Source organism: Abrus precatorius, unplaced genomic scaffold, assembly GCF_003935025.1.
Source record: "Abrus precatorius isolate BTA unplaced genomic scaffold, Abrus_2018 Scaffold2, whole genome shotgun sequence".
NCBI classification, from domain to species: Eukaryota; Viridiplantae; Streptophyta; class Magnoliopsida; order Fabales; family Fabaceae; genus Abrus; species Abrus precatorius.
In genome coordinates, this window is record NW_020874362.1 from 32,234,107 (window position 1) to 32,252,539 (window position 18,433).

Consider the following 18,433-nt stretch of genomic DNA (forward strand, 5'->3'; position numbering starts at 1 on the left):
TATAATAAACTAATTATTTCATAATTTTAGATACAAATTTATGTTCAATTAATCACTTTTGATGATTGTAATTCTCCTTTTTTTGTGTTGTTAGGCTCTTAAACAATGAGTAATCTTATTATTTTTCATAAATTACAAAAACTTTTAAATTAAATCGCACATATTAATAAAAATTACTAAAAATAGTTTATACATTGATTTTTTTTTAAATAATTACAATGTTCTAAATTCACTCTTAATTAAAGTCAAACATTATATTCTTGTAGTAATTTTTAATTTTATCAAATGCGAGTCTAATGATATATAATAAAAATTTTATTAAAAATTACATAATATTATTCAACTCAACACATTAATAATATTAAATTTTATAATTTATGATAAAATTTATAAAATTTAATATTTATTAATTTTTAATTGTGTGTTTTATTTTTGGCCCAACGTTAGAGAACATGTGGTCTTTCCGAGGTTAAAGAATTCAAGAGTAATTCTTGTTTATGGCCCATGATTATGACTAATTTGAAAAAAATTTGCACATGATAAGGTTTTAACACACGACCTCTTGCTAAATAGATTCATTACACGTGCGAAGGCAATAAAATCTTATACCATTTAATGAACTCTTTAAATTTTCACAGTGCATTCTTGGACAGTCACTAAAAAATTGGCTAATTATAATAAATTAAAAAGTTTCAACAACGAAGGATAAATATATAAAAAAGTAATAGATACTCCCAAACCTAGGAAAAGTCTTATATTGAATACTATCATTTTTCTAAAATTATGAAAAATAAAGATTCATTTTTAGATACATTAATTTTTTTATACTTATTTATTGTGAAATCAGTGTTAATGAGATACTTACCTGTTTCATAAGTTAATATATTAATTTATTTAATATAATTTACTAATTAGATCATTTATAATCAAATTTTCCAATGTGTGCCCAATAATATATGTTGAAAAATTAATAAATAATAAATTTTATTATAAATTATAATGTTAAATATTGTCGGTACATTAAATCTTGTGATATGAATATTTTTACTGTATGTCTTTAAATAAACGTTAAAAAAATTTTAAACACATTATAAATTTATGATATACGATTAATTTTTATTGGTATTTATTTCATAGATTTAATTTCTAAAAAACTGTATATGTTAACATATTTCACACCAAAAAAATTAGAAAATCGAGAATATATTCCTTTACATATTCGTTCAAATATCATATTAATAAAAATTTATTAAAAATTATAAAATAAATATGAATCTGGCTCTCAATTTCTTTTTTGCTTTTGTAGCTTTTAATAATCCCTCCGCCTACGATTAAAAAGAGAGTTTTCTAACCATCCTCGTTCCCTATAAATTCCAATAGGAGTGGACCCTGGATTTTGGATATGACGAGTTACAACCATCTTGTCTCACTCTTGTCATAAATCTCATCGTTTTGGGTCACAACAGCAGCACATTAGAAGAAGAACGATAATGGAGATCAAACCTGGTTTGTCAGCACTCATTACGGGTGGTGCCTCTGGAATCGGTAATCCCTGTTTGTTTACCTGCACGCCATTCATAATCATATCTATCATACTCTCCGCTTTGACCTTTCAATCATCGCGTTTTCCTCATTCAAATATTCCAAACAAGCTTCAGTTGACTTGAAGAACTGATTAATCAAACCTCGATGTGGAGATTTTAGCCACTCTGGATTCAACACTAGAGCAATACTGAATTATTGATTTTAACTCGGTCTTTTGAATGAAACGCGGAAGCACTTTGTTCTTTTGTGCCGTTTTAAAAAGAATCCGTAGTCTAATTCGGAAGCTAAGACATAGGAACTAATTGTAAAGGTGTTCAAACAACTATTAGTAATTGAACGACTCAATCCTATTCGTATGAAAGAATTAGTACTAAGGCTTTGGTTACAGATTAGTTAAAGAATGATAACTTGTGACTTCATCTTCTATTCTTTGGTTAATTTAGTTACCCGCTTTTGTGTTTGAGAGCAAGAAAAATCTGCTTGGTGCAGATTAGTTTATATCACGTGATGCACAAGCATGATTTACTTATGCAGTTAAAGCGTGTAATCTGATTCTATGTTTCTGGTTTTTATACAGGCAAAGGTCTTGCCCTGGCCCTTGCAGAGAAGGGTGTATTTATTACAATTGTTGATTTTGCTGAAGAAAGGGGAAGACAAGTTGCGAGCCTTGTTCAGAAAATTAACACCAAGTTTCATTCTAAGTTGGAATTTCCATCTGCCATGTTTGTGAAATGCGATGTGACTAATGCAAGTAAGAGGGCTATTGTCTATTAGCAAGATATACAGCAGACTTCCCCTTGCTGGAAGTTGTTTATTTGGAATTGCTTGCTTTTGGGGTCTATTTAAGCTCCTTATCAAACTTTCCTTTGTTTTTATTTGATGCAAATATAGTGTTTTCATTTGGTGTGGCGGAGTATAGTTATTTATAGATATTCACATGGTAGAAAGCAAATGATTATGTTTCGTAATATGTACAATGAATCTTGTCTTCCTTGTGTTCCAATTATCATGAAGTAACATAATATATGCATATAAATGTCATAAATTGTTAAATGCACTTTTTGTTTTGATTGCCCTTAGAAGTGTACACAGACATATTAATTCAGAGCCATCAACAGGAGATCTAGCTGCTGCATTTGAGAAGCACTTTTTGACATATGGAGGACTAGACATTTGTATTAACAGTGCTGGGATTGGTAATCCTATACCATTGCATAAGGATCAAACGGATGGCACTCATTCATGGAGACACACTGTTAATGTGAATTTGACTTCCGTTATAGATAGCACTCGCCTTGCGGTAATCTTAATCTATGACCTGATTTTTCTGATATCCTTTAATTAAATATTTACTTGATGCTGCTAAAAGAAAGTTAGTTCACCATTCACATTCTTAGTGATAAATATTAAAATTTCTTTTTGCATTGTAAGGAGATCAAGATAGAGAGAGGGCATACATATACATAGAGAGAGTGAGTGAACTAGAATATTATATATATATATATATATATATATATATATATTATTTATTTATTTATAGACAAATAAAGATGTACATAGAAAACCCTAATGGACCATGTTCATTTATGACTACTCATAACACTCCCCCTCAAGCTGAAGTATAGATATTAATCATACTCTACTTGTTACAAATAAAATCACTACATATTTCATTCAATGCATATGTAAACACATCTACTAGTTGATCAATTGTTCTAACATGGGGGATAGATAGAAGATTCTTCTAAACCTTATCTTGAATGAAGTGACAATCCACTTCAATATGCTTCATCTTTTCATGAAAAATTTGATTCGATGTAATGTAAATAGCAACTTGGTTGTCACAACAAAGTTTCATAAAACTAGTGTTGCCAAATTTCATCTCTTCCAAGATTTTCTTAACTAGCTTTTAAGATTTGCTTTGTCTTTTTCACTTAATATGGCCACCATATTTTGCTTCTTGCTTTTCTAGAAAGTCAAATTACCTCCCAAGAACACATATCCTATAGTAGATTTGCAATTTGTGGGAAATCCTGCCCAGTCAGCATCAGAAAATGCCTCCAATTGCAAATGCTTTCTTGGAGCCTTTTTCAAGTACTTAGCAATATGAATAAGTGCTTCTCAATGAGTGTCAATCAGAGAGAACATAAATTGACTTACAACACTTACTAAACAAACAATATCGGACTTAGATATAGTTAAATAGTTCAGCTTCTCAACCAATCCTTTGAATTTCTATAGATTAGAAAATGGGATTCCATTTGCTGTTAGTTTCACTCTTGGCTCCATGGGTGTCTCACATGGTTTAGCCTGTTTTAAGTTAGTTTCAGTCAACAAATCCAAGACACACTTATTCTGTGAAAGATCTATTTCTTTGACTTCATAACTTCAATGCTTAGGAAGTATTTTAGGATGTTCAGTCCCTTAGTTTGAAACTTGGTTTGAAGAAATGTTTTTAGCTTGGTGATTCCTTCACTATCACTACTTGTAATAACAATATCATCAATATAAACAAGTAAAATGCAACCAATGTTGTTCTGTTTATAAGTTCATGTTTTGCTGTTCAAAGGAAGCAAAAGGGGTTAAAACCATTGATTGTTGTTGACATGCATTATCTTCACTTTAATAGATTAAAACCATGGAAGCTGCCAAAAGGCCTGGTGTGATTATCAACATGGGTTCTGCTTCTGGTCTTTATCCAATGGTTGCTGATCCAATCTACAGTGGCTCTAAAGGTTTGTCATTAACCACCTTTGATTAGGGTATATTCCTTGAAAATTTTCTGTGGAATTTAGAAAAATAAACTTGTCTCACAACAATTCAACTTAAGTGAAGCTATTAACCTGAGCATTTGCGTGGATGACCATTGGACTTGTCCTAAATTTAACTGCTATTCATGGAGCTGGCTTACAGAATTCTGTTTTTATGACATCATAATTCTACACAAGTTTTTATGTACATTGTCTATTTATTGTGATTTTCCATTATTTCTTTTTATTTCTGGCATTATTCAAAATTTAATTGTGAGAATGGGGTTTGCTATCATCAAAATTATGTGATTATCTTATGATCCTCTGAGCTGCACCTCCTTTTTTTTTCCTATTAAAATTTCTTGTGCATCCCAAAAATACAGAAAGAAAAAAGAGTTACTCATATTCGCATGCCTTCGTTGTGAACTGACTAATATTTTAAAAACTTATAATAAAGATAGCTTTTAACGGAAAAGTTGCATCCAAGGACAAATAAAGATAAAACCAATAATTTTAGCTTTTCAGTGAGAGTTAAATAATGGGTTTTATATCTCCATCTCTAGCATTTATTTAAATTATGTTACTATATTGCTTCCTAAAATGTTACTATACTTCTGCAGGTGGTGTCGTTATGTTTTCTAGAGCACTTCGTCTATACAAACGTCAAGGAATTCGAGTCAACGTGCTTTGCCCTGAGGTAAGATTTATATTTGAAGAATGAATATTCTTGTTTATATTATTAATCTTAATGTAGAAATATAAATACTTTGTTGAGATTGACTTGATTTTTTTTTTAAAAATTTCCTTCCACTATAAGTTTTCTTTTGTTAAATCATTAATGTGTTTCCATTTTTTGGATCGAGATTCTGGTATTTAAAAGCCACTTTGGACCCAACTAATTTGAGTTGAGTTAGATGGACTTAATTAGGGGGTGAAGCTTTCCCAGCGCTTGTTTTTACCTTTCAGGAGTCTTGAACCCAAGACCTGGTTGCAACCAAACGTGTTGCCACTTGGACCAACTTGTGTTAAATCTGTTTTGGTTTTCAAAGGAGAAATTTCTTGTAATGCTTTGCTACAATTTACTATAACGCTGAAAGCTTTCTGCAGTTTGTTGAAACTGACATGGGCTTAATGATGGAATCCAATTTCATCAAGTTGGTAGGGGGCTTTGTACCTATGGAAATGGTGGTTAAAGGTAACTATATACATCTTTGTTTTCTCATTTGGCTTGGCAAAAAGATGGTGGGTATGTGTGCCTGTACTTTTTATTTTACTAATTCACAAATTTGTAGAGGTTTGCTTTATATGGTAAATATTGCAAGAAGTTTCAGAGGTATGGTAGATTAGCTTTCCATGACCCCTTATTGCATTGCATGAACATCTCCTAAGATAATATAACGTGTTTAAGTGCGTCATTTCTATTAAAGATATTTAGAAAGTATTTCACAATATCATTTTAGTGTCTTAGGGTGTGTTTGAGAGGAGAGAGAGAAAAAGGATGACATATTTTTTAATCTTAAATCAAAATGATTGTATATTATTGGTCACAGTGAGGTGAGCATTGGAGAGAAGAATCTGTGGGTTTTCACATGCAAGAAAGAGCTAAATTGGTAAATGGAGTTGGTGGTGCATTGAAACTTAGGCATTGATGCAACTTAAGGACCTACTAACAATTCATTGATGATTTCTCTTCCTACCAACTATCATTTCGGATGGTGACTAGTTCCGAGTTGTAGTTTGTTTCTCCTTCTAGTCCCAAATGAAGTCTATTGCCTACCATTGCCTAAGGAGGTGTTTGAAAGAGCTTATGGGGCGAGTTTTAAAAAATGTTAGACTATACATTTAGTTTCTGCAGTTGATGCATGTCTATGAATTAATTCCTATACTTAAAAATGTTACATTTATAGTTCCTGTACAAATTTTTGTTACGTTTTAGTCTCTACCCTTATAAAGGTGTTAATTATGGAACGGATCAAAATATTTGTTAAGAGACTAAAAGGTTAATTTTTTTAAGTATAAGGATTAAAACTTAAGTTCTTTTCAACTATAAAGACTAATTCGTAAACATGTCTAATATAGAAATTAAATATATATTTTAATCAATTATAATTTTAAAAAAATACAGTACACTAAATTTAGTTGAAAATAATATGTTTTATAATTTAATCTTATCTTCGTAACATTTAATTCTTGACTAATAAAGATTTTTCACTTAATTTTATATTTTACTTTTCATCCTACCTTTATAAATAAAATATCAACGTTAACATTTTTATTATAATTTTATAATATGTAACTATATCAATTTATATATAATATATTTTTTTGCTTAATTAAGTGTTTGGTTTCTACAGAATGTACATTTTGGATTTATTCTCTATAAATTTTTTCTTAAGATATAATCTTTACTTTTTTACAAATTATTATTTTTAATCTTTTAAGTTAACATGGTATACTATCAAGTATTAGCTTTCAGTTAGACCACATTAGCTGAAAGAATTAAAATAATAGATCGTGAAAAAGTGAAGATTATATCTTCACAAAATAAGGACTAAGTCTAAAATGTGCAATTTTTCTAGAGACCAAACATTTATGACAACAACCAAGTTTTATCTTACTAGATGATGAAGTTTGCTACATGGGTTATAGTGTCACACAACGCCATTGACTTTAGTCAAAAATAAAATTATCATAGTCTAGTTAATCAAAATGTTTCTTCTAATAACTTTGTCTAATGCTAACAACATAAGCTTAACACAATATTGTTATATGTAGTTTATATAAAAAGTTTCGACAAGTTCTACATCGGTTGTCTAAGGCATATTAATTTCTATAATATCTTTAAAAAATATTTTTTTTGTATCATAATAAAATATTTATTATATTTGAGATGTGAATTATACTGTTACTCAAAATTTTAGAAGATCAAATTTATTATATTAATGATTTTGTAACTTTTCTATCAAGTAAACAATTCTTATTATATTGACTCAAAATCTCATTAGTTAGTTTTGATGATACTTTATTTATCAATTAGATATTTTATTTATAAAAAAAATATTTAAGCATATCTAGCATTTTTTTCAACCTACACTTAATTAAGTTTATAATTTTATATGTTATATCAATTTTTATAATATCTTTAAAAAATAAAAATTTTTATATCATAAATAAAATATGTATTATATTTGAGATATGAAATTATGTTGTTGCTAGAAATTTAAAAGATCAAATTGATTATATGAATGAATTTGTTACTTTTCTCTTATAATATAAATTAACAGATTTTATTATATTGACTCAAAATCTTATTAGTAATGACACTTTATCTCTTAATTGGATATTTTATTTATAAAAAAGATATTTCGGTATATTTCATCTTTTTTTTCAATCATAATAAAAAATCTTCATCATATGTGAATTATTCTTAATATTTTATTAATTATAATTATTATTTTTTAATTGATTGATGTATTTAATGAATCAATAAGTTATATATATATATATATATCATAAATAATTTTTTAACTTAAATATATGAATTTTTAGTTTTTTTTAAATTCACAATTCTTTTATTTAGTATATTTTAAATTTTTTCTAAATATGTGTACTAAATTTTTTTTTTATTTCTAGTTAATATACATTTGATTTCTTTAGTTAACATTTTTTAATAAATTAGTTCTTACACATAAGAAAACTTATATTTTAATTCTTACCCGAGTATTCTGTTACGTCGAGAACCAAAATATAAACAAAAGACCGGAATAAAACGTAACTTTTGTAAGTATAAAAACTATTTCCTAGACAAGTGTTAGTTACAAGGACTTAAATGTATAATTTAAAGAAAAAAAAAATTTACAGCTCATGTAAGCTTTTCTTATCCTCACATTGTAGGAGAATACTTAGTTGACTTTTATTACGCACTTTGGCCTTATCTCCTCACTCTATTCTTGATACTCCTTTCTTTGAATGAGACATCAGACATCCTCCTTACTAAGATTTAGCTTGAGGGAGAATGTTAGAATATCTAAAACGAAATCTGATATTATCATTATTTTATCTAAAATTTTTGAGTTTTAGAGTATTGTGGTTAATTTCTTAAGACTGGTTTATCTTGTACAAATATTAATAGGGTTTAGTGCTGTATATTTTGTGTCTACCTAAAATCCTAGTTTCTTTGTTGGTTGAAAATTGTAACATTTTTTTGATATTTCATACACATTATGAGAATGTCTCGAGTCAATAATAATGATTCGTCAATATTTCTATTGCGCACATATATTTTGATATGAAAGTATTTTAACCTCTCAAGGTGCTTTCGAGCTCATTATGGATGAAAGCAAAGCTGGCCATTGCCTATGGATTACAAATCGTCGGGGTATGGAGTACTGGCCTACCCCATCTGAAGAAGCAAAGTTCTTGATACGTTCCTCTCGTTTCAGGAAAAGATCCGATTTCCAAGCTCCTTCAATTAAACTTCCTGAGAGTTTTGAGAAAATGTGTGTATTTGAACTATCTCTCTTGTTATAACATATATATGCCTTTCGAAGTTGTTTTTATATTTCTATAGTGTTAGAAAGGGTTCATTTATATCTTCAAATTGACTATTTCTTCTCGTAATTTTATTAATTTAAAGATGCGTTATTTAGTGGTTTTAGTTAGCTGCTTATTGTTTGCAGAGTTGTTAAGACCTTGACTCACAACTTTCGGAATGCTACCAGCATAGTGAGAGCTCCACTGAGATTACCTGTCAAACCAAATCATGTTCTTGTTAAGATAATTTATGCTGGTGTGAATGCTAGTGATGTAAGTTGCTATATTTTTCTGAGAGGATTTGTGTCTGTATATTGTTGAGTTTTATTTTCTTAATTTTCTCTCTGTGACACAAAAGCACTAACTTCCTGACAAATAGCCTCAATTGTGGCAAAATGACACAGCCTTCATTGTTGAATTATTGTTTATTATAAGAATTATGCATTAGGTCAGCAAATGTAAGTTTAAGTCAGAAATAAAATGGCTTATTATAAAATATACACAATCTAATATGCTTGTGACTTTTATGCATATCTACATGAAGGTGCTATGCTAATTTGGAACTACTTCCTTAAAATAAGGTGTGCTATATTTCTTGATTATGTTGAAATTAACTTAGATTTCTATATAAGTAGAAGTTGCATGAGTTATGAAGTAAGACCCATAAAGATAATAAGAAATTTTTGTCATCTCCTTACACTTAAGATCCTAGGCTTACCATTCCTTGGCTTTCTAGAGAATTTAATATTTTCTAGTAGTGTTTTCAATTTGATTCTTCAAAGACTAGTTTGCCTAGTTGAGATTTATCTGTTTGTTCATCTTAGTTTGCTCCTACTATGCACATTTATGGTGTGTGTAAACTTTATGAATGCTGAACTGGATGTTCATGGAAGGATTTAGAAATCCTCTAGAACTAGTACGGATTCAATTGATAAAGTTAAACTTTAGCTGAGAAAGCATGTACAATTTGGGGACCATAATATTATTTTTATAGAATGTATAGATAAAATGTTAATAAATGGTAAAAATCTGACATGCCAGATTTTGTGTGCACGTATATTTTTCACCTGTATAACTTCCTACAAGAGCATGTTTATTCAAAAGTTGGTTTTATGACAAAAGAGGGCAGAGTTCAGTTCTCAACTAATCAACCAAATAGACAAACTCTGAGACTTTGACCCACGGAATTGTTTGGTCTAAGGGACCTAAAGGTTGATAACTTCTCTCATCAAAGGCTTTGATAGTTTTGATTTTTGAGTTAAGCATGACAGGAGAAATGGGGACAAAAATATATGGTATGTGTCTGTGTAATGAACACTATTGAACTATCATGTCACATGTCAGGTGGGTGTAATCCTGGATAAAATGTGGAATCTCATGATATCAGGTCGTCTCATTTTAATGTGTACATATTTGACTTCAATAACTTGGAAATATACAAAGTATCCCTATTAAGTGATATTATTTCTTTTTGTACAATATAAAGCTTCTCCCCACCCACACTGTCTTTCAAGGGCTATGTCCTCTTTATCTAGAACATGTATTTAATATCTAATCTATAACTCTAACAAGAATGAGTAATTATAGGTAAATTTTAGCTCAGGCCGCTATTTTGGTGGCAACAACAATGATACTGCTTCTCGTCTTCCATTTGATGCTGGATTTGAGGTATAGATATATCCTTGTGTTTAGATATCTTAATCTGAAGTCTACCACTTGATTCAGTAGACCTATACTTACACGTGTACAATTTTTTTAATGATATATTTTAGGCCGTAGGAATAATTGCAGCAGTTGGGGATTCTGTCACTGACTTGAAAATTGGCATGCCTTGTGCAGTCATGACTTTTGGAGGCTATGCTGAATTCACAATGGTGGGCTGTTCTTAATATAATGTTAATATTTTTCATATTAATGACATAATCATTTGAATTTCCATGTTCCGCTTATTTACAAAACTGTGAGTTTGGTTATCAAGTTGATGTGATGATATGATGATACTGAGGTGAATCAGGCTATACTTATTATGATGTAAGTTATTGACACTGTCTTGTTACTTTGGTTAGATTCCTTCAAAACATGCACTTCCAGTGCCTAGACCAGATCCCGAAGTTGTTGCCATGCTTACATCAGGATTAACTGCCTCAATCTCTCTAGAAAAGGTTGCTAATTTAAGATTTGTCTCCTTGCTTCAGATGTATCCTAATTCGTTATTATTTTATACTCTAGTCATCTCACTTATCAATGTATTTCAAGCTTTTATTGTTTACTACCTTCTGTGAATCTTATATTTAGTTTCATTTAATCTTCCACTGGATTGGCTTGTCCTGATCAGTGTTTCTTTTGTACACTGAAAAGGCAGGACAGATGGAATCAGGAAAAGTGGTCCTTGTTACTGCTGCTGCCGGAGGAACTGGGCAATTTGCTGTTCAGGTAGATCATAAATCCTGTCCCACTTTTGTCAAAAATATGCATTTTTGTATATGTTTCTAGGAATTATTTGTGCTAACAAATTGGATGTTTCTCGATATTCTGTAGTAGGCAGAGCCTAGGCAAACCAACATAATTATTTTCAAAAAATTCAGCAGATTTATTATAATTTGCTGTATTTTCTTCACACTTTCTTTTTATATTGGTAGACATTAATTATTGATACTATTTCATTCTCTCTTTTTAGCACACATTACTTGTTCTTGAGGTCACACAAAGAGCTGTTACATATGTTACCCTTGATTCCTCGAGACCAAAGATAACTGGCCAGTGGCCACTAATTCAAAACAAAGATTTCTTCTGGGTCTTTTGACATATCTTCTTAAATGCTTGGAAAGGAGGTGATTGAAGTCCTATGTCTAGGAAAAAAAGAAAAGCACAAAAAAAAAAAAAAAAGTCAAGATGGACTATCTTTTGACTTAAAACAGTTGACATCACAGGTGGATTGTAGTAGCAAAGTTACTTTGGGTAAAAGAAACAGATGAAAAAAAAAAACTATAAAATTACAATGTTTGGTCAAATCTATAATTGATAAGTTAGTTGGCAGGTGTTTCAATCTAGATTTCCTAGTCTAAAATGTACATAATTTTTCTGCATAGAAGTTTCTTTGCTTGACCTAGTAATTTGGATTATTGTACAGCTAGCAAAATTAGCAGGAAATACCGTGGTTGCAACTTGTGGAGGTCCGGCAAAGGCCAAGCTTTTGAAAGAGCTGGGAGTTGACAGAGTCATAGATTATCATAGTGAAGATATAAAAACGGTATGTTTTCAAGTCCTCTGATTCTTTTTAGGGTTCTGTTAACCATAATAGCTGCTTTTATTATTATTTTTTTTATCAAAATAGATAAGTAAACAAAAAATCCTTATAACCTATTTAATCATTCAGATGGTTAATGGGTCCTTTTATGTAAATAATTCCTTCTCTGGCTGTTGACTCCTTATTACTAGTTCTCGTTTTTACGGTGTGTGATGATCTACAACATTTTTGGCATATTAAGGTATATGGTTAGACCCTAAAATTACAAATTCATTAAAATCAACACAATTACATTATGACATTCACATGTTTTCAGGTCCTATATGTATTTAGCTTATTGAAATATCCAACAAGTTGCTGTTTAGCTTCTAACAGATGATGCTAATTTTTTTTTTTAATGGGAGTTATTTATATTATCTCATCTATTTTATTGAATGAATTTTGAGACTTGGTTTCCAGAATATGTCAATGATACTACTGAATATTGGTCCACTGTACACCTCAATTTCTGTTCTATAGAAATAGGCATCAAGGATGCAAAACCCATGTCTGATAGTGGCATACACGAACAACAACCCAGTTGAGCCTAAAATATGAAAAGAAAATTCTTGAACTCCAGAAAACAAATATTTACCTTTTGTTGAATGAAAGGAAAGTAGAAATTCATCTTAAAATTGTGCAGGAAGGAATGACACATCTTTGTTGAGCAGTTTAACTTTGTGGAATAACCATCAACTTTGTTTTAACAAATATGGGCCATCAAACAGACAAAGCTTTCAATATCAACTTATTACATTGCCGGCAAAAGCTGTGAAACTCACTGGACATAGCCTCACTGGTTATAATTGCCAAAAGAACAAAACTCATAGCTGCAAAGATACAACAGTGAAGGAGAAAATGATCTTTTACATGCCGAAGACCAATCAACACCATGACTTAAATCTTTAATGAATAATCAATGTTCAAATCAGGGCTCCAATTTAAGTGCAAATGGACATCTTTATCTTTGTTGATTCTGTTCTGGTTCTTGTCTTTATTGTAATAAATTATGTAAACTGCTTCCTATCAACATGTTGAATATTTTACTTAATTTTGCAGGTTTTAAGGAAAGAATTCCCAAAAGGGATTGACATCATCTATGAGTCTGTCGGTGGTGACATGTTAAACTTGTGCTTGAATGCTTTGGCAGTCCATGGACGACTCATTGTTATTGGCATGATTTCTCAGGTTTTTCTTTATTTAATTTATCTTCTCATGCTACTTATTTTTGTCCTCCTCAGCACTTGTGAAAGTTTCACTGCATCTATAGTATACTGCACAACTATCCTTCTATTGAAGCGATAGTACCAACTCATTTAGTGAGTATAAATTCATGTAATACCTTGGATTTTATCCTCATTTAAGTATGTACAGAGGAAATTATTAGACTTTAGTTATTGTAGTATTTGTTGAGATGTCCTACATTAGTTAGAAATAGAGTCAGAATACTTTTTATATGAGTTAAGGCAGTCCTCCTCTTAAAAGCGAGCCTTTGGGAGTGAGTTAGGCCTAAGTTTCTTAACATAGTATTAGAGCCAATTCATGTTGAACATTCGGTTGTCCACATACGTCCAATCCTGTTGGATCCATCCCTACAAGTTTCACACACCAGATGTCCAGCTCTAAGCGTGAGGGAGGTTGGGCTGCCCACTGCAAATTTCACGCTACAGATGTGAGGAGTGTGTATTGAGATGTCCCACATTGGTTAGAAATAGAGAGAGAATACTCCTTACAAGAGCTAAGACAGTACTCCTCTTATGAGTTAGCTTTTAGGAGTGAGTTAAGCCTAAGTTTCTTAACAGTATCATTCACTATCAAACCCACAAGTTATATGGAACATGGAATTCTGTGACCCATCTCAGATATCTGGATTGAAATTTGGATTTTAGCTAGCTATACTATTGCAATATAGATTTTCTTTCTTTCCTTTTTTATTGTTAGACTTTCTATTCCATTTATCTGTTAAGTTTATCATAAGAGTGTACTATGAAGCTATTACCCGGTGTGAAGAGTAGTGTGCTGGATTATAAATTGCAGTAAGCTGTTTCTGTCCTCTTAAAGAAATATATTGTCAATGAACATAATTGATTCATATTTGTTGTTTTTATTCATACCAGTATCAAGGAGATAAGGGTTGGACGCCATCAAACTATCCTGGACTATGTGAGAAGCTCTTAGCGAAGAGCCAAACTGTGGTATGTAGCAATATGATGAAGTTATGCATTAGTAGGAAGCCATTACTCACGGAGCTAAGAATATCCATCTCATTCAGGAGTGGATTGTTTTCTGCGTCGGAAATTGATGCCATGATGAAATGTTGGAAGAACAAATACTTGCTCTTTTTAAGTAATTAGTTATACATGTGATTATGCTTTTGTTACTGATTGAGTTATTTAAATTTCTCTCTTTCTACTGGCTGGCTAATTAGTAGTATATGATTACTGTAATTACCAATAGAGAAAAAACCATAGACAAAGTGAGGAAATTTCTGATATAACCTATATAGTTTAATGAATTTCTGGCCAAAACTATTTTTAATTTTGGACAGGTGATATAGTCAACTCATCAACCACTTTTTTGTTTAATTGTTCCCAAGTGAAACATCTTTTATTCCAAGAATTTCAATCTCCCGTACAAAGTTCCATTTTATTTTTCTGTAATTTTCTTTTCTTATTATGTTCGCACATAATTCCAAATTTTCAGGCTGGCTTTTTCCTAGTGCAATATAGTCACATGTGGCAAGAACATCTTGACAGGCTATTTAATCTTCACTCAATGGGAAAGCTGAAGGTAATTTACATGCATCCCATATTTATAGATCAGTAAATTATCTGTATAACAGTATATTTATTTGACATGTGCTAGTTGCTATACTTACCACTTGCCATGCTTTTAAAATGTGTTCCTTTACTTTTCTCGTTTCTTCATACAGGTTGCTCTTGATCCAAAGAGATTTATAGGCCTGCATTCTGTTGCAGACGCTGTTGAGTATCTCCATTCAGGCAAAAGTGTTGGAAAGGTATTGAACAAATACAATGCTGTTTTGATTTTGTGACTATTCTGTAACAATCTAATGATGTAGTTTCTCTAGGTTGTTGTCTCCGTGGACCCAACCTTCCTTCATCCAGTGGCCAAATTGTGAGTCAAGACATGTCAAATGACCTCACACAAACGACATTCCATCCTTTTCAAAATAAAAGAGAGGTTAAGCTTGCAGCTCTTATCCAGATATTGTTGTTGAATGCTTCTGAAATTGGTTGCATCAGTAACATTCTCAATGCTTATACGATTTAGTGTTTAAAATGGGTAATGACCAGTAAACAATTGTCTATTTTGACTAGTGGTGAAAACTGGCCACTATGTCCTTTATTTGCTTCATTGTTACTTCAAAAGTTGAAACTGTTGTTCAAATGATTGCTAACTTGGCTCTAAAGTGTAAACTTGCCTTCAACCTGGCCCCAAGGTATGTGTTTTATGAAACATGATCTTTGGCTATACAACAAACTTGTCTGTTACAAAGACAGGAAACAAGTTGCCAAATAATAATAATAATATTTTTTTAAACTTATGCAATGATAAAAAAGTTATATATGGTAAAACTATTAAAGTAATAGCAAATGCTATAATTTTTAATAAAAAATTATTATATCTGCTAATCTGTTACATATGTTAGAAAAATAAATAATAATAATAGACCAGGGTTGGTGGCTTGATTGAAGGCATACCTCATAATGTTGCAAATCTCATTTTAACTCTCAAAGAGAGTATCTCCAACAGAATAATTACTTGAAATTATTTAAATCTTATTTTTATAATTTTTACATGAATCTTGAAAAGATACATAATTTTTATTATGCTTTAATTATCTCTAAATAAGACTTATTTTAAATTATTATATATTAATTTTTATTTTATTTTACTGTCTAACTATTTTTTTTTCAATTCTATACCATACGTTAATTTTAGTCAATAATTCATAATTTGTTATGTCATCTTAATATTTTTCTTTCACTTTATTTTTAAATTTTCACATCATGAATGTTTTAACTACTTTTAAATAGAGTTTATTTTAAATTACTACCTCTTAAATTTTTTTTATTTAATGTTTAACTAATTTTTTTTTTAAAATTTTGGACTTCATGTTAACTTTTGTCAATTAAATAATGATATAATTCACAGTTTGCTGTTGAAAAAAAATATTTTTTAAAAAAAAATATTTTTAAGTGTTTATTTACGACTTCAACATTCTTTTATTTAATATTTTTAAAGTTGAAACAGACGCGTTTGAATTTTTTATTATTATTTTTTTAGGATAAATTTGTGACGTGAAAATTTAAGAGTAAAGTAGAAGAGAGAAATTAGAGATAATGTGATAAATTTTATATTATAAAATTTGTTTTGAAAATATTAAAAGTGAAAAATAATGTTAATTATATAAATTAAATTTTTCATCTAATTTTAAAAAAATATATGCAAGCTCAATATAGGTGAGGTAGAAACAGTTTAAAATTTTTATTATTAGCGTATGGTATATTGAGAATTTACGTATTCCAAATTGTATGGGAGAAATTTCAAGGTGAAAACAAAAACGTAAAATGCAAAGTAGTTTTTTAATTAGTATTTTAAAATTATTTCAATAACTCAAAAAAGCCCCTATAGCTCAGTGGTAGAGCGTCAGTCTTGTAAACTGAAGGTCTGTAGTTCGATCCTGCATGGGGGCAAAAGCTACATTGTTTTTAAATATTGATTCTCTCATTTAATCCAATATTTATGCTTTTATAATAACTTTCTATATAATCTTTTCGTATTCTGTATACTATAATATACACTTCCTAACTCACTAATAATTTATAACTATTCCTTCTTTATTGAGATTTTATTTTGAAACACATTAAATGAAAAGCTATAAAAAGTCATAACCGCGGATCTTCCCAATATTCCCTTCACCTTTGCATTAATTGGGTACACTTCTACACAATACATATTCAATAAGGGATAAAAAAAAGGAGTGAAAAAAGAAACAACATGTGTAATTAAAAAAAACAAATAAAAATGAAAAATAAAAGAGCAAAGGAACTTTCGTTTGAAGGCGAAGGTATTGAGTACAAGTGGCGTGTAAGTTAACACAACTTTCTTTGTCCCTGGGACCATCCTCATGACCTTATTACTAATCTAACTTAGAGCATTGAGTAGTCTATTTTTTATTTAAATTATTATTAAAGCATTCCACTGTGTTGCTGCAATGTTTCTCATCAAATAGTATAAAATTATTAGGTGATACCTTTGAAAAATCTTCAACAGATATGATTGCACCAATACTTTATACGCATCTGAGTGATAATAATTCAAAAGTTATTTTAATTAGTTAAACATATTTTATAATTAATCAATTCTTAAGATATTATATTAACACGTTATTCTATAATTTTTTAAAGATATTATCATTATAATAGCAAAAATTATTATTATTATTATTATTATTATTAATAAATGAAATGAAAAAACAGTAAAATAAAAAAAATGATATATATAATTTTAGGTGATTTACACGCGCACATGAACTACTCTACCTTAGAGCTTGTAAAAAGCTATTTACTGAGTTGCTGAGAATTATAACTACGCTAAAAACACGTAAGGAAACTCCTATTGTTCATAATAATTTAACTTCTCTCAACTTTGATTAATCGAATGCTCAATGTAGTGCTAGAGATTTGATTGTTTTAACAAATGAAAAGTTATAATTATTCAAGTAGTTTAATCGGCTTAACAATTTCAATAACATCTATATTTAATATAAAACAATTTTGATAAAATTTTCACATGATATTTGTTTAATTTTAATTTTTCTCAAAATTTTTAAATAGATAACAAACAAAATTACATTAATTCTTAATATATTAGAAAATATATTAATATATGAGTATATTATCCGTAAACAAAATAACAAAAAATTATTTATTAAATCTATTATCTTTTAATCTTTCACATGTAATATTAAAAATTCTTCTTTCAATGTGTTAATGTAATAGAAAATTTATAAGTTAGGGAATTGGCTTAAAAAAAAGTAAAAATTTAAAAGGCTAAAAACACAAAATCAAAAAACAAATATAGAAGATAAATTAATAGTTAATAAAAAAATTATGGGTTAAAGAATCTGCAATAAATATTCGAAAAAAAATGATGCAACAATTTTAGTAAAAAATTTTATACTAAAGTTAAATAAATAATAAATATAAATATAAAAATACACAACAATTAGTCTTTATCTCGTTAAATTATCTACATATATTATGAGTCATACTTAAATTCAGTCAAAAAT

General features: G+C 29.5%; 1 protein-coding gene and 1 non-coding gene across 4 annotated transcripts; both read left to right on the forward strand.

The window, feature by feature from the left end:
* Positions 1-1,395: 1,395 nt before the first annotated feature.
* Positions 1,396-15,683, forward strand: LOC113860195 (prostaglandin reductase-3). Of its 3 annotated transcripts, XM_027492870.1 has the most exons (18): positions 1,396-1,545; positions 2,123-2,296; positions 2,664-2,845; positions 4,175-4,280; positions 4,916-4,992; positions 5,403-5,490; positions 8,608-8,796; positions 8,977-9,101; positions 10,416-10,496; positions 10,601-10,702; positions 10,895-10,990; positions 11,187-11,261; positions 11,959-12,078; positions 13,174-13,302; positions 14,232-14,309; positions 14,818-14,904; positions 15,047-15,133; positions 15,206-15,608. In XM_027492870.1, the coding sequence occupies exons 1-18, from the start codon at positions 1,491-1,493 to the stop codon at positions 15,254-15,256; spliced, it is 1,902 nt and encodes a 633-aa protein (XP_027348671.1). In that variant the 5' UTR covers positions 1,396-1,490; the 3' UTR covers positions 15,257-15,608. The 3 variants fall into 3 exon arrangements, 2 of the variants coding, with proteins under 2 accessions (XP_027348671.1, XP_027348672.1); XR_003503692.1 differs by having other exon boundaries at positions 8,608-8,794; positions 8,975-9,101; positions 13,174-14,309; positions 15,206-15,683; XM_027492871.1 differs by lacking the exons at positions 14,818-14,904; positions 15,047-15,133; positions 15,206-15,608 and having other exon boundaries at positions 8,608-8,794; positions 8,975-9,101; positions 14,232-14,678.
* Positions 15,684-16,763: 1,080 nt separating this feature from the next.
* On the forward strand, positions 16,764-16,835 carry TRNAT-UGU. Its single transcript has one exon. It is a non-coding gene; the product is annotated as a tRNA-Thr (tRNA).
* The last annotated feature ends 1,598 nt before the right edge of the window (positions 16,836-18,433 follow it).